The sequence below is a fragment of the Macrobrachium rosenbergii genome, chromosome 42, assembly GCF_040412425.1.
Source record: "Macrobrachium rosenbergii isolate ZJJX-2024 chromosome 42, ASM4041242v1, whole genome shotgun sequence".
Lineage (NCBI taxonomy): Eukaryota > Metazoa > Arthropoda > Malacostraca > Decapoda > Palaemonidae > Macrobrachium > Macrobrachium rosenbergii.
Window position 1 is genome coordinate 54339288 of NC_089782.1, and position 16815 is coordinate 54356102.

General features: G+C 38.5%; 3 protein-coding genes across 6 annotated transcripts in view; 1 reads left to right on the forward strand and 2 right to left on the reverse strand.

The window, feature by feature from the left end:
• The window catches only part of LOC136828432 (calcium-activated chloride channel regulator 1-like), a 114008-nt gene extending 111765 nt beyond the window's left edge, over window positions 1–2243 (reverse strand). For 2 of the 4 annotated variants that reach the window (XM_067086481.1, XM_067086484.1), the window contains exon 1: window positions 885–2243. In XM_067086481.1, the coding sequence (XP_066942582.1) occupies window positions 885–958 (74 nt within the window). In that variant the 5' untranslated portion in view covers window positions 959–2243. The remainder of the gene's footprint in view (window positions 1–884) is intronic. The other 2 variants (XM_067086482.1, XM_067086483.1) reach the window with 2 other exon arrangements.
• The window catches only part of LOC136828434 (uncharacterized), a 284088-nt gene that overhangs the window by 93208 nt on the left and 174065 nt on the right, over window positions 1–16815 (forward strand). The window lies entirely within an intron of this gene.
• Window positions 5242–9755, reverse strand: LOC136828429 (uncharacterized). Its single transcript, XM_067086477.1, has 6 exons — window positions 9642–9755; window positions 8366–8531; window positions 7569–7677; window positions 6602–6786; window positions 6200–6296; window positions 5242–5580 (listed from the first exon to the last, which is right to left on the reverse strand). The coding sequence occupies exons 1-6, from the start codon at window positions 9697–9699 to the stop codon at window positions 5404–5406; spliced, it is 792 nt and encodes a 263-aa protein (XP_066942578.1). The 5' UTR covers window positions 9700–9755; the 3' UTR covers window positions 5242–5403.

The following is a 16815-nucleotide window of genomic DNA, read 5'->3' on the forward strand; positions in this document are numbered from 1 at the left end:
TTTGCATCCGGAATCCTTGGGGCGCAGAGGAAGGATAATCGTCATTGCAAGTGTTATTCGGAGAAGGCCTCAGAGCTGGCGCCAGAGACGAGAAATCGCCTCGCCGTCAAATTTCGTTGAGAGTTATGTATTGACGTAAAAAAGATACTATTATTTGTAGCTAGAAGGGGGACTCAGAGACTGCATCATCCGCCAAAGCAAGTGTCATTTAAACGATAACATGTAAGCATTATCGACACCGTCATCCGGCACCTATTCACTCGTCATGTTCTGGAAGGCAGCTTACGTTTCGCGAAATGTTTGTTGGTTTGACTTTGTACAATATACAATTCCTTAAGCAGATACACAGGATCTGTAGGGCCCAGTCCCAAGTGGGCAGAATGACTTACTGTGATATTTTAAAATTATTTGATGTATTGTTTGATGGCCGCCTCAATATAAGTGTAAAAATTTTATGTTTGTTGTTTGGTTTGTTTAATAATTGTCCCCAGAGAGAGAGAGAGAGAGAGAGAGAGAGAGAGAGAGAGAGAGAGAGAGAGAGAGAGAGAGAGAGAGAGAGAGAATTTATAAACTACTCACAGACGCCAGTAAGTCCTTAGTTGACAGATGCCTCTTCCCACATACTGACGAAACACGAGAGGATTGTTGGTTAGTCTCAAAATAAAGCATATCATCACAAGAGTCCCACAACCTCCCGTGCGGTATCCTACACCCAGGCCATGCCCTAGTGCCTCCTACGGGAAGGTCGTGAGTAGGTCCTAGCCACCTTGTCACAGCTGTAACTCAGACATCAGTTATCATAATGGTTCCCTACCTCCCGTTTTCTTTGGCCTCCTCGAAATTCCCCTCGAATGAAATAAACGACCGTTTAACTTTGCTCTTACCTTGATATTAGCGACGATGGTATCGTTCTGCTCGACTTGGTCGCCGATAGCCACCACGATTCCTTCGTAGCCATTTTCGTACAGAACGGCACTGCCGAAGGCCCTCTCTGTCACCACAGAGATTAGAAATAAGTACCAGGTTACTCTAAGCATCGTGAAGTTCTGCCTTATGATTTGCACGTTGAAATATTTAGGTTTTTATCAGCTCGAATTTTCGTGTCCTAGATGGCACTTTTCTGTGGTGTTTCTCGGTTTGAACTGTTTTGTGCGAGACGACACTATCGAGTGTTGTTTGTTTGTCTCGAGTATTAAAATGCGTAATTATTTCTCCACCTGTATCCTCTTCAAGTTTAGATTGATGTTACGTTTGCATTGTCGGGGCGTCACTCCCAATGAATTGTCACTAGCTTCTTTGTCATCTTTGTTTGTTTTTGATTTGTATTTTAGTAATAGTATGTAATGGACTTTTTTTTTTTATCTTTTCTGTGTATCGATATCTTTTCATGCGCATTTGTTGTTCTGCTTAAAGTTGTGCACCCTCCGACGCTGTTAGTGTCACGAATTTTGTCCCGTCATGTTTATCCGAATGTTTACGTCAGTTCCTTTCGCCGTATCCGGGACCTTATGCAGGATATTGATTCCACTGTTTCTCGCCACTAGATGCTGGTCAGCACAGTCACCTGTGCCACTTTTCACTAGTGCCACTTTTTAAAATTGCTACTTTACTCGCTAGGGGGATGCTAGTCTACACAGTCACCAGTGCCACTTTTCACTAGTGCCACTTTACTCACTAGTGGATGCTAATCTACACAGTCCAAATGCTACTTTTTAATAGTGCCACTTTTCAGTAGTGCCATTTTGCTTGCTAGTAGATGATAGTCTACATAGCCACTAATTAACAGAAATGAATCTCGGAATTGGAAGCACCAAGCAACTGCCAGTATTATTTTTATTGCAGAAATATCCACTAATCAGTTATTTTAATTATGATCACTGATATGATCACCACCGGATGATAATTATTCTGGGGAAAATAAGCAGCGTTCAGCAGTAACTTTTCTGATTAAAACAATCACTATTTCAATAATTAGTCATATTTGATATCACAAGCACGATTCCACATTTAATTGTTCTTTCTAGGGACATCAGCGTATTAGCCTACACTTATTATCACTATATAAAGCACCATTTATCAGTTATTCTCACCAGTTAATGTTGATTATTATCGTTATAAAAGACACATATCATAACACAACTTTTCGTTTCTAAGTTTGAAGATTAGCACGCTGTTTCCTCAGTGACATTGCACCCTTGGACTAAATACCGAATGACTTCATTGCCATGCTGCCTCGTCAGTGTAAGCACAGAGAGAGAGAGAGAGAGAGAGAGAGAGAGAGAGAGAGAGAGAGAGAGAGAGAGGCCACCAGTAGAACACTAAGGGTTATGACGTCAAATGGGCCGGAAATCGTAGGATTGTGTAAGAAGATCCATGTAAAGACATGGGGTTTAATTATTATTATTATTATTATTATTATTATTATTATTTTATTATTATTATTATTTCGGGTGAAGAGATCGTTGATCAAATCCTGTCGCGCTCATTGTGATAGTGGTAGATTTTGTGAATACTCCTCATGGGTCATAAACGTCATGCACACCTAAATGAGCGCCCTTTCACACACACACACACACACACACACACACACACACACACCTGTTTGTTCGCTCCTTCTAAGGGACGCTGGTGGTGATGATGATGATAACAGATGGGGAGCTTCGACGAATTAAGGTCGCTTTTGCTGTCCTATGGGATTGGCTCTTCGGCCTTACCGTGCCTGCAAAGTGACATGGGACTCCTTGGAGATGGATAGAGTAAATGTTGATATAAATTTCTCTTACGGAATGAGTGAACAGGGCTATTGATACTATCACCGTGGCAAGGTCAGGCGTCGTTGTCTTCAGAAGTTTGTGTGAAAATTGCGTCACTTTTGGTTATCTGAAAGAGGATTTCCTCTTCTCTCTCTCTCTCTCTCTCTCTCTCTCTCTCTCTCTCTCTCTCTCTCTATGTGTGTGTGTGTGCGTGTCTCAGTCTCTCAAGTGATATACAGTTTTGCATTCAAACAAATGACTAACTTGAAATACATTTTATATATATATATATATATATATATATATATATATATATATATATATATATGACATATATGTATATATATATATATATATATATATATATATATATATATATATATATATATATATATATATATATATATATACATATATATATATACATACACACACATACATACATATACACGCGCGCGCACACACACACAGTCATAAAACACGCGTGCCTTTTCTCCTGTTAGGCTGTATGCATTGGTACATTGCAACTTAGCGGTGGGGCTCTATGACGAGTTTAAATAGTTTGACATTTTAATTGGGTTTCTTTTGACTCCTGTCGTCCGTCACTTGCGATTCTCTTGCCGACTGCAGTAGAACAGCTATTGAATTCTTTCTTTTATGTTTATAGGTGATTTCTTATTTTCTTTGTTTTTAGCTTTTTTATTTTGTAGGGTGACTAGCCTATGCATTGAATTACCTGTGAGCTGTTTTGTTTCTTATTCTCTTCCTCTCCTCCCATTTCTAAAATGAACGTAGAACAAACTAATAAGTTCAGTAGAGGTAGACAAGTTGAGCAGAATAATTGTGCATGAAGTACGTATATATTACCGACCGCAGACTTCCCCTCCCCTCCCCGGCTACTTTCTAAGCCCCACAGATGTGAAGGTGTAGAGGATTTTATCAATGATGTAAATAGTGGCACAATAAGACAGTTCTGTTGCTTGTAAGTATATTGAAGAAAACAGTAAAGTTTTGCTTTTGGGGTTGGAAGCAAGCACTATTTTTGGCGAAAAGTTGTTGGATGATTCATAATTAGAATTTTCGATGTAATTTAAAAGTTTAGAGGATCTTAAATACATAAGTACTAGTATAGCAACCAGTACATTCAGAGGTAATTTTTTTATGCCAGTCAGAGCATTCTGATTATGTACAGCTGTAGTTATAGAGTTATCAAGATTGGGGCTTTGAGTTGCTCACAGATTTTAAAGTTGGTAATCCAGGAAGAGAGAGAGAGAGAGAATAATAATTCAGATTTATTCCCTAAGATTCACTACCGGTAACTGCACTAATGTTTTCACGCGTTGATACTCACTCACGTTTATTCAACAGCATATGTATGCTTGCATGCTGAATTTATTGATATCAGACCCTTAACAATTGTTTTTATATTCTCTCTCTCTCTCTCTCTCTCTCTCTCTCTCTCTCTCTCTCTCTCTCTGATGAGAAAGCCTGTGGTCAGTGTAGTGGGAAAGTCCAATTCTGTGGGAAAGCCGCTCTTTTTAGGTAAATTGCTGCGAATGATTAGAATTCCCGTGAGCATTTGATATTGACCTGTGTTGTGAATTTGTATTGCTTTTCTTTTAGACATGTTTCGTCTGTGATCTGCATTTTGATCTTAGATGTGTCCACACTACAGTAGAACATATCATAAACATGTCAGCAACTTACCACATACATATCATTAACAGGTTGAGAAAAAGTCGGCGACCGTAAGTGAAGAACGAATTTTTCGCAAATACTTGGTAATCGCTTGAAGCACTGCTTAGAACTACTAGCAAGTCTTTGACTTGTATTCAGCCTGTTTGTGATATGTGTGTGATAAGTTGCCGACGTGTTTATGGCATTTGGATGCATCCCCATCTATAATAATGAAATCCGAGAGGATCTGATCATGTTTGTCCTCCTCTGGGTGACAATAGGGGGAGACATGACACAGCCACCCACCTCCTGCAAACCGGTTTGTCCTCCCCAGGTGGGGACGTGGTAGGTAGGGAACGGAACGATAGGGGAGACATCCACCCTCCTCCAGCATACCTGTTTGTCCACCCCAGGTGGGGACAGGGTAGGTAGGTGATCGGGAAGGTAGGGTATTCAGCAGGCCCGGGCTCCGCGTGCGCCAACAGGCTCGTTTATGGAATAAATGTGCCTTTGTACTTTAATTTTTATTTTTGTCTTTGACTTAATTTTTAATGTTTAATAGGTCTTATAGTTCGTACTGATTTTTCTCCAGGCTGTTGCTTTCTGAAGTTATGGTGATTATATATCAGAGGTACTTCTGTAGGCCCACATTCCCAAGCATTGGTTGGAAAAATATGTTAAACATGTCACTTATCATATCATATGATATGAAGATTTCTTGTGAACTGTCAAGTGCTATGTGAAATACTGGGAATATGTAGGGTATGCACTGTTAATTTTTAAGGTCTTAAAAATATTTATTAAAAAGATATTAATGTCTGAATTTAATTTTTTTGTGTAACACACTCATATATTAAATCATTTAACATTCTAAGAAACATTTAATGTACATGCCTAAACATAGGAGTCATGTCATCCGAAACCAGACTGAACCCTAACATAGAAGATCCGACAAGTATACATAATCTTGGAATTATTGTTGGGAACCTGACGATTTTCTCAGCAGTGATTCTGGAAGGTGTGCGTAACCCCATCCACCGTTCTCCCTCCTCTCTTCGTATTCGATCTTTGGAGGCTGGGCGATTTTCTTAGACCAGCATCCCTGTCGAACTGAGCGGATTGTGTTGTCAGGGATACCGATGGCTGACATCTGGTTGGAAAAGCGGTTGAGGTTTGTCAATTAATGGCATGGCTTAGAAACGGTTTTGGTATAGCTAGATTCTTATCATTATGATGGTTAGCTAGATTAATGTAAAAGGCTGGAAATGGGAAAGCGAGTAGCATGTTTCTGATATAAGAAATGACTGGGTTGAAGGGCTGATCAGGTCTCTTGTTAATGTTATGTTGGTATAGTGTGTTTTCACCCTGTTTTCACCAATTTTTAAAATGAAACAAGTATGTGTATAAGATTAACTTGATTTCATTTAATTAACATATCACTTGAAAGGTTTATTAGATTCATTTGTCTTTCCAACGTATCGGCGCGTGTGAATGTTTTGACTCCAGAAGGCGATCATTTTCCGTTTGGTATAAGAGTGGTATTGCAAAACTCAAGCCCTGCACCTTTCTGGCTTACAGTTTCTCTCTCCTTATAAAGACTCAGAAGGACAAACCATGAGTCACACCGTTAATTATGCGGTTCTTTAAAAAATAATATCCATATGCAGTCAGTTTCGGTAGTCAGTCGATACTCTGCGGTCATTGCTTCCAGTGAATGTCTTTGGACTTTAATGCTACTTAAGAGTACGCTGAAAAGAAAGTCCGCTTACTGTTGGGTAGATACCGAAGTCCAGGTAATCTCCAGCAGACCCAGTGTCGTGGTCAGTGGGATAGACACAGAGGTTGTCGCCGGTGTAACCTTGGCCACTGTAGATTGTTGAAAACGCGTTAGTTTTAACCTGTAGTTGGAACTTGGAAAACAATTATTTATTTTGCATAACCACAGGTTCTGGTGGGAGAGCTGAGACCTTTTCGTTGGCTGTAACCTGACTAATAATGCTTTGTTGAGTTGTCTCTTAGTAGAGAACTAGAGTAGATTTAATTCCTTTCATTAATTACATTAGGTTTCTTAGAACTTCTTGCCTCATCTACGTCAAAACACAGGACGACGATCACAATTTTTAGCTACTCAAGTTATGGTTTCCCCCACACGTAGAATTAGTAGCACTTACGAGTATATAGTCCAAGGGCTGGATCCTGTAATTACCAGGGAGGAAGCTTTCATGTCAAGGTACTGCAAAGAGTAGGCATCCGTCGCTCCAAAGAACGACTGCCCGCAGAAGTATTCTCCGTCAAACAGCGTCCATGTGTTCCCGTTTGGGTTGTGTCTGTCACCTGCGTACCTTATGGAGCTTGCCTGAGGGTACAAAACATTAATACAGAGCGAGAGTCTACACGACAGTAAAACATGTCATAGACACATGTCTGCAACTTCTTGCAAACGCACCACAAACATACTAAAAACAAGTCAACGACCGTAATTTGAGAACAGAACTTTCACAAAGGCTGAGTAATTGTTTGAAGCACTGGTTAGAAATACCAATAAATTGTTTATTTGAATTTGACCTGTTTGTGGTATGTATGTTGGCGACGTGTGTTTGCGACATGTTTTGCTGTAGTGAGGATGCACATTCAGAAATGACTGTTTATATCAGTCATTCAAAGCCGTAGGTTCAGGTATAGCTAGAGGGGGATGTATAGAAAATTTTTTTATCTTACAACGTAAAGTCGGGAGTTACCGTCTTTGCCTAGGTGAGTGTTTCTGTTGCTGATTATGGTTTTTTTCAAAATTGTGAGCATTTTGTAAAAGAGTTTGGGATTTGGCGAAAGTCCGATGTTTTACTGCTTCCCTTTCTTTCATTTAATGGGACTTCCACTTCAGGGTTGACGTAGTAAACTACATAACAGCCTTTTGCAGTGGGCCAAAATGATAGATTAGATTATGTTGTTAAGGTTAAAACTGACGACTAAGGACATGACTTGTTGTGAATAGGTACTTATAAAAGTACAAACCACTTGACATGATATGACTTGATAAAATATTGTAACGGTTTACATTTTGTAATGAAAATGACTAACTGCATTCCTTCATTGATAAAATATTGCAATGGTTTACATTTTGTAATGAAAATGACTAACTGCATTTCTGAAGGAGCTGGGGAAATCGACTCGCAAATCTATTCCGTGCACAAAGTACACGCGACCGCTGTACTCAACGTTGTAATTGTTGTTTTCATAGTACATCCACCTGCAAAGAAAGGTAATGGTGGTTGTCAATCAAAAGATCACGGTATATATATATATATATATATATATATATATATATATATATATATATATATGTGTGTGTGTGTGTGTGTGTGTGTGTGTGTGTGTATGTATATATTATATATATATATTGTATATATATACAACTGTATAAATTAGTTTCTCACTTTGCATTATCCTATGTGATACAAGTATTTACAGCTGTTAGGCATAGTTGCTTTTTACTGAATAGCAGCTCTATGAAGCCGTTATATACAGCTTTATAAAAGTTATGTATAAGCAGTTTGCTTCTCTTGCCTTAACATAAATTGTATTTCCATTTAATTCCCTTTGGTAAGAATAAGTATTTATCTTTATTCAGTATGTTTTTTTTTTTACTTGATCACCTGTGTGCATTCTATTTTATAAATGTTGTAGGCAAGAAAATGGCATTTTTGCTTTTTATGCAAATATGTATGCCTATGAATAATAATAATAATAATAATAATAATAATAATAATAATAATAATAATAATAATAATAATAATAATAATAATTAATAATATTGTCCTTTTGTTCAAATATAGACAGCCCATCCAGTGGAAGTTTTCCACGCAAATTCTGCACATCTTGGCTTGCTTCCCAAACATATAATAATAACAGTAATGATAATAATAGAGTCAACTTACATGCCAGTTTGTAAGACACTCTCGATGTTGTCATTGAAACCGCTGCCGAAAAGGTCAGGAATATAGTCGTATATGTCAGCGTATTCTCCGCGTCCGCCCAGGCGGCTGTATATTCGGGTGTAGAGCCTCTGTGCGTTTTCATCGTTGCGATCCTCGATGCTGGACGCTGGGACAGATTTGACCAGATTATTTCTTGAAATAGGGAGTTTCGCCTGCGCGAAACTTTCAGTTTTTCATGGGGTCAAGCGTTCATGAGTTTTATGCGTAATTCATTTTCTTTATGGGATATTAGGTTGACTCGATTCTGTTTCTGCATACAGGATTTTATTCGTACTTAAATAATTAATTGGTTGCTATGCACCAGGATGCCGTGGATACTAAGGCGGGCAAGATAGTTTAAATATAGCTAAAGGAAAGTGATATATTTAACTGCATATATATGTGTGTGTATATATGTACATAGACTATATACATACATACATGCAGATATATATATATATATATATATATATATATATATATATATATATATATATATATATATATATATATATATATATAATTCAACATGATGGTGCATCCTCAGTATAAACCATGTAGACATAGATCGAGCTAAAATCAAAGATAAAACTGATAAGTAATAAGCATAACATTATTTTTGTTGACACGCAAAATACATTGAATAAGAGTACAAAAGTAAGAGACATCGTTGAAATAAAAATCACGCTACAAGAAAGAAACATATTAAAAGAGTCCGTTGATGCACTTTAAATATGTTTCTTTTCTTGTAGAATTTCAACGATGCATCTTACTTTGCCTTACTATTCTATGTATTTTGCGTGTCAACAAAAATAATTTGTTATATTGCTTATCAGTTTTATCTTGATTTTAGCCTGAATGATGAGACATTGGTCTCGAAACGTCGCTGTATAAGAATAAAGTGAATTATGTTTCATGCTGTACTTCCACGCCGCACTGGTTTTATATATATATATATATATATATATATATATATATATATATATATATATATATATATATATATATATATATATATATATATATATATATTTATACATATATAAATACTTGATACGTATATACGCACACATGCATATATGAATAGCTTATACATACACGATCGATATCTGAAAAGGGAAACTCAAGCTCATTGAATATCTTTTCACTCAGAATGAGGTCTAGGGTTTCTTAGTAGCCAGAATAAGAAAGAAAGAGGGTTGAAAAACTTGAACGGTGTGACAGTCACTCGACTAACCTTCAGAGAAAACAGTCCCAGCTAAAAAGATGCCGCATACCAACAGCAGTGTCTTCATCGTGATATTTTATGTCAAACTCTCTTATGAACAAAATGATCCAGTTCCTCTCCCTTATAAAGGCTTACCTTTAAAGAGCAGGAAGTGATAACAGTTTTCTTATCAGTTGGATTCTCTGATTTCTTCATTTTTTACTGAAATGTTCTTCAAAACCGTTTGGGGTCAGCTTTATACTTAGAAAATTTGAGCAATTTTTGGGACCATCTTGCGCTTGCGGGGGCATCATTGTTTTCTTTTCATTGTAGGCTGTTTTTAGTCAAATTCACTTACTTATTTCAGACATTGCTTCACTTAGTAACTATATTTTGAGAGCTCTAAGGTGATGGAAACTTGACCATATGTTTTTTCACGGACACGTGACTCGCTATCGCTGTGTAGATACGCAGCAGATTTGTGTAAAATAGCTATCCGTACTTCCCTGCTTATTTTAGCAATTTCTCTTTTTCGTCGTCTGAGATTTACAATCTGATTCTTACACACACACACACACACATATACAAACATATATATATATATATATATATATATATATATATATATATATATATATATATATATATATATATATATATATATATATATATATAATAAATATATAAATACATAATAAACAATGAAGTACTAATAGCTGTTTCACGCAAATCTGCCCCGTGTTTACAGAGTGTGTGTGTATATGTATGTATGTATGTATGTGCCGGTGTATCTATGTATATATGTATAAAACCTTAATTTCCATTGGATTTCTTATTACAAATCTTAATATGAATCTTTAGTACCATTGCTAGATCGTTTCGTTTTGCTGTATTTATAAAGTTACTCATGATTCTGATCGTCAACTGCATTCAGGTCGTCCCAGACTATATACCATCCACCAAGCTGTTACAAGACAGCACCTCAGTTTTCCAAAGGCTTTGTTCCAGCTGTGACCAGTTATGGAATGAACGTCCTAACCATGTAGGCTAGCTGGGTTGGTGGAAGCTCAGGAGTTCAGACTAGGAGCAGATGCACTTATACTGAGTAGGGTGACTTGTCTCCTTTCATAGGATAATTGTTTTTTATGCCATTTGTTTTTCTCCGTTATTTCTCTTTGAAGTTTATTCTGCACTTCTGTCTCTTTTTATAAGCAGTTGGATACTTTTCGTGCTAGGGCTTTTGGGCTAGTAGCATTCTGCTCTATCAAGTAGTGTTGCAACTAATAAAATGATAATAATTATATAATACATTGTGTTGTAGTAATTAAATAAAAATCTGTCTTAGACATTGTTTTAAACATTTCTTTGCGCCAGCGAACCTATAATAATCCTGTTCTAAAATTTTTGTCTGCTTTTTACAGGTGTTGAACAGGCAAGGTTGCCCACAGTAGTTTACGAGCTAAGATGCTATTCTTTGTTTGGAAAGGATAAGGTTTGAATAGCAAGGGCCCCTATTCTTGGAATCAAGATGTGATTTTAATTTTCTGTAAAAGAATACTATTGTGCTGGCTTTGTCTGGCCGTCCGCACTTTATTCTGTCCGCTCTCAGATCTTAAAAATTACTGACGCTAGAGGGCTGCAAATTGTAAAGTTAATCATCCACCCTCCAATCATCAAACATACCATATTGCAGCCCTCTAGCCTCAGTAGTTTCTATTTTATTTAAGGTTAAAGTTAGCCATAATCATGCTTGTGGCAACAATATAGGATAGGCCACCACCGGGGCGTGGTTAAAGTTTCACGGGTCACGGCTCATACAGCATTATACCGAGACCAGCGAAAGATAGATCCATTTTCGGTGGCCTTAATTATACGCTGTAGTGACTGTACTGAAAACTTCGGCGCAATTTTTACTTGTTTATATGGTGGTCCTAGTTTCTTTATATCGAGTTGATTCCAGTAATAATTATTTTCATTTTGCTTATGTCACTTGTAGCCTACATGGAGGCTGTATATGTAGTTTAGCAGTAAGGTTTATATGTAAGCATGTTTAAGTTTGGCCCTTGTATATTCATCCATTATTCTCACTTGTTTATATTGTAACAAAGGCGTGAGTAAGAGTCACCGTCTGCAAACCCACTCATTTTATTCTGACAACAAACAGACAGGTCAGTAATGCTTGCGAGCGGAAATGTAGCATCTGACGCTAGGCGAATGAAAACAGAGCCACCACACATTCATTTGTGTTTGTTGACAGATGAATATATACATACAAATTGATGTACAAGACATGACTGAAGCTGTGGTATATATGACTGAAATGTTGGCATTGTAATGTGTATGACAATAAAGAAACATTTAACATGACAATAATATGAATGGAGATATATGTATAAAAGATGCGTGACGTCAGCTGTGTTTCTTGTGTCCGCGTGTTTCACGTGCAGAGATGATATGTGTGCATGTAGGATATATGTATGTGTATCTGTATATATACTGTATATATATGTGTACACATATATGTGTGTATATATATACTACACACACACACATATATATATAATATATATATATATATATATATATATATATATATGTATATATATGTATATATATTTATATATATATGATATATATATATGTATATATAAATATATAATGTATTTATGTATATAATAATACATATACATATATTTATTATATATATACATAAATACATTATATATAATTTGTTTATACATCATATAAATATATATACATTATATATATTATATTTTATGCAATACATAAATATATATATTTGTGTACATATATATGTGTATATACATATAAATATAATATATACATTATATATATATTATATATATATATATATATATATATATATATATATATATATATATATGTAATATATTTATATACTATATATATATATATATATATATATATATATATATATATATATATATAATGTAATATACATATATATTATATATATATATATATATATATATATATATATATATATATATATATATATATATATATATATATATATATATATATATATGGAATAGGTAGACCAGTACTTGGGGAAACATTCTTTATTTCGACTAGTTTCGAGGTTCTAACATGCCCCATCATCAGGCATCAAAAAATAACAAATAAATACAATGAAAGAAAAAAACACTCACTAAAATAAAATAAAATTAAACCCATCAGAACTAACTACCAAGAATTAAAATTGAACAGTACCGTTTAACCTATAAGAGCAAGAGTCAAGAGAGAAATAAAAGGCAAATATAAAGATAGTTACAGAAGATAGACACAGAGTTAAAAACAAAGCAACTCAACTGACCGCTCATTATTACAAAGTGATGGGTTTTCTCTGATGGCATATAAAGTTTCAATTGTGGTTAGCTCCACATCACTAGACCGATCTTTTATATTTCCAGTCGTTCCGATTTTGTTCATGAGGAACTGTGGTTTGATAGATAAAATATAAAAATAAGTAAATAATAAAAGCACGAAAACATAGCATTTGTCGAATTTAGATTTTAATTTTTTTAAAGTATTACGGTATTTATTATGAATTTTAGTTTACCTTTTTAGTATGGAAGCATGAATAAATGTATTTATTGTGTGTATGCGTTACAGTGTGAGAACTTGTGCCTATGTGGTATTTTATGCTAATCCTTCAGGCCAGCCCTATAAGAGCTGAAAGTCAGCTCAGTGGTCTGGTTAAACTACTTTAATACTACTGCTACGACTGGCTAATATAGAAAAAGAGTCTATACTCAGTATACTGAGAGGATGGTCATGCTGATGGGAATGCTCACGAATGGCGCTAAATGCTTGTTTATTAAGTGGCCTGTTTGTTCTAATTGATCGGCCTAGGTGTTCAAAGGCACCGACCCGAAACTGGCGCTTTGATTTGCCAGTATAAGTTGCATTACAGCAACTACACGTATACTTATAGACCACAGATGACTGTAGGTCTTTGGGCACCGTGTCTTTGAAATTGAAAAATTTGTTTACTACATTTTTAGGCCTGAACATGACTCTGAGACTGACTTGAGGATAAAATTCCAATAGTAATTTAGATAAACTGTTTCTCAAGGAAAAACTGCTTGTACCCATGTAGGGCAAGGAAAAATAACTAGTAGCCTTGTTTACTGTCACTTTTAGGGGACGTGGACTTATTAGTTTTTGGAGTTGTTTACCAATGTATGTGTCAATAAATTTAGCACTGAATCCATTATGAAAAAGAATATCCTTGATACAAGAAAATTCAGAATGTAAGCTAAAATAACCGGAACAAATCTCAAATGCCCTACTCACTAAATTTTTCACTAAGTTCCTCTCAAAATCACCTGGTAAAAAAGATGAAAATTTGGTTGAGAGTCCTGTGAAAGTTGGCTTTCTATACAACTCTGTTTGAAGCTCCACTTGTACCTCCGGCCTAGGATGGAGACCGACAGGAGCTTGGTGCCGTAGGAGAGGATGGGGGACCCGTTGGCAGCCGTCAGGGAGGCAGCCAGGTCCGATGGGCATTTGCGGTCCTCTCTGGATGGTGGGAACACTGAGCGCACAGCCCCAGTGTCGATCAGCATCATCCTGCCGGAGATGGTGTCGTGGATGTAGAAACCTACTGGTGTGGGGCTCCTGGGTGCTTCTGCTGCCACGGCGGCCTGTGCTGTTGGCCGCCGCCACCCCTGTTTTTTGGATGGGCGAAAGGGCAGGGGGGCTCACAGTTCCAGGCGTCCTTGCCGTACCGCCGGTGGTGGTAGCAAGGCCCTGGCAATTGCTTCTTCTGGTGATGGGTTGGCTGCCTCCTGACGACGGCATTTGTCTTCTCTTCTGAGGTTTCCTCCAGCTGGAGGGAGTTGATGGGATGTGCGGGCGTGGATGCCCACTTTGCTGCCCTCGTGGAGTCAGTCAGCTGCTGTGCTGTTTTAATCAGGTCCTCGAGGGGCAAGGTGTAAGGCTCCAGGATCTGGGTCCGAACCTCTGGGAGGAGCTGACGGAGGAAGATCTCCCTCGACAGGCTTATCTCCGTGTGCCTGCTGCTGCCGTCCGTCCCGGGTAGGGTGAGAAGGTCCTGGATGACGTTCCACGTCTCCAGGAGGTTTTGGTTGTGCTGGGGGTGGTTGTTGGCCAGGTCGAGGGCGCAGGCGGCTCTCTCGGAGATCGGCAGGGAGCAGGTCTCGATGAGAGAAGCCTTCAGCTTCTGGTAGGTGGCAGGACTTGCGGCAGACACCCACGGGGCGATCTTCCTGTAAACCTCCTCCAGGAGGGTGTTAATTATGATGTCTGCCTGCAGCACTTCGTCAGTCAGGCCTGCCAACCTGAACTGCCCCTCGACCCTGAACTGCCCCTCGAGCCCTGAACCCTCGACCCTCAACCCATCATCATGGCTCTACAGTGTCGAGGGGCAGTTCAGGTTGGCAGGCTTGAACTGCCCCTCAACCCCTTGGGTTGTGGTGTGTGAATGGCGGCAGCTTTATGGCGAGGGCGGACCTCAGTTGTTCCATCAGGAAGGGCAGCACGCGAGGAGTGGGTACCGGCGTGGAGGAGCGCATGAGCCTTGGCGTGGGGGAAGGTGTGAGTCGGTTTTGCGCGAGGGAGATATCAGACTCCATGAAGTTCGCGGTTATTTGTATGTGGCAGGGAATGTCTGCACCCTCACTTGGAGTGTGAGTTACACTCGCGTCAATACACGCTTGGGAGCGTGCCCTGTGGGTCCACTAATGACGTCATTGATCTGCTAACGAGGGTCGGTACGCCTGAACGCTTTGTTAAAGCACCGTAGTTAGTCCGTTAGGGCTGTGGGGTAGTTCATCGGGCCAAGATTAAGTCGCCGTTTGGGTCCGTTAATGGCTTCGGGAACCACTCCGGGGTCACCACTGTGAGAGGGTGCAAAAGAGAGAGCAGGTAGACATTGACTGCTAGTTTATTAAGGGAGCACTCCGCTTATAAAGCGGCGTGTGGACGTCAGTACAAAGACATACAAGGACATACAGGTGACCCGAGGTCAATTGCTCTCAATGTGAAACAGGACAGGTAAATACAGATAACGTGACAAATAAAATTAACAGATTAGACACAACAATGCTTTGACACATGTACAATACAAAAGGGCACAATACACATTTACATAAATAAAACATGGCTAGGTACCCCGACTTAGTACCCCGACTTAAGGTCAGGAGAAAAGGCACCATAGAAAACGGGAGGTTTACTAAAGAAAACCTGTTGAGTGGGGACTTTACATATCTCCCAATAAGAACCCTGCCAGTGTGCAATTATAAACAATTTGACTTAAATTTTCTCAGGCAGCACGAATCTGCTGGCTGAATATCTCTCTCTCTCTCTCTCTCTCTCTCTCTCTCTCTCTCTCTCTCTCTCTCTCTCTCTCTCTCTCTCTCTCTCTCTCTCTCTCATATATTCAAGTAAGCATTCAACCTAACCTAACCGAGTGTACGTGCACCCTCTTCATAGAAAGTCTGGGCCGACATGAATAATTAATCAAACTAAACCAAAATAAACAAAACACCTCTGTCCCACGAATAGATGAGGACAAGTTAAGATTAATTACAGTCAGAAGCTGTCGGTCCCGAGTAAGGTCTTTTACCCAGACTTGAGCAGAAAGTAGCCTTTCCCCCTCTGCATGAGAAAGGGGGTAGTAGCACAGCGGGTACTGGGACCAGACACCCACGAGGGCCTCCAAAGCAACCACAGTTCAATTTTCCTTCCACAGTGCCACTAATCTGAAGCACTGTCATCAACTGAATAGCTTATGTCTCTCTCTCTCTCTCTCTCTCTCTCTCTCTCTCTCTCTCTCTCTCTCTCTCTCTCTCTCTCTCTCTCTCTCTCTCTCATTTGTTACACTCTGCTGGGGTAGAGTTCATTTCCGTAAATACAAACTAGTGGACTCAAGTAAAGGGTTTCTAGGACTGCACTGGCACAGTAGTGCCACCAAGCAAAGAAGAAAACCAAAACCAGACAAAAGGAACACAGAAGAAAGGTCCTTTTGGTACCTGAGTTACACCAGTACATAAGGATACTGAGTGCCACCAGTGTGACCTTTACACAGCACACCCAACCACAGTGCCACCTCATTGAAAAGGTGCCACCTCACTGAAGAGTCACCCTAATTCTGAGGGACACTTCCTTGCTGCCCAAGTACGTCTAGTCGACCTGG

Bases quoted from the DNA above. Each gene is read 5' to 3' on its own strand.
- LOC136828429 (XM_067086477.1), bottom strand. From the start codon at position 9,699: ATGAAGACACTGCTGTTGGTATGCGGCATCTTTTTAGCTGGGACTGTT. The intron at 7,678-8,365 runs GTAAGTTGACTC...CTTTCTTTGCAG, and splicing joins AGTGTCTTACAAACTGGCAT to GTGGATGTACTATGAAAACA. The intron at 5,581-6,199 runs GTAAGCGGACTT...TTTTCCAACCAG, and splicing joins ACTTCGGTATCTACCCAACA to ATGTCAGCCATCGGTATCCC.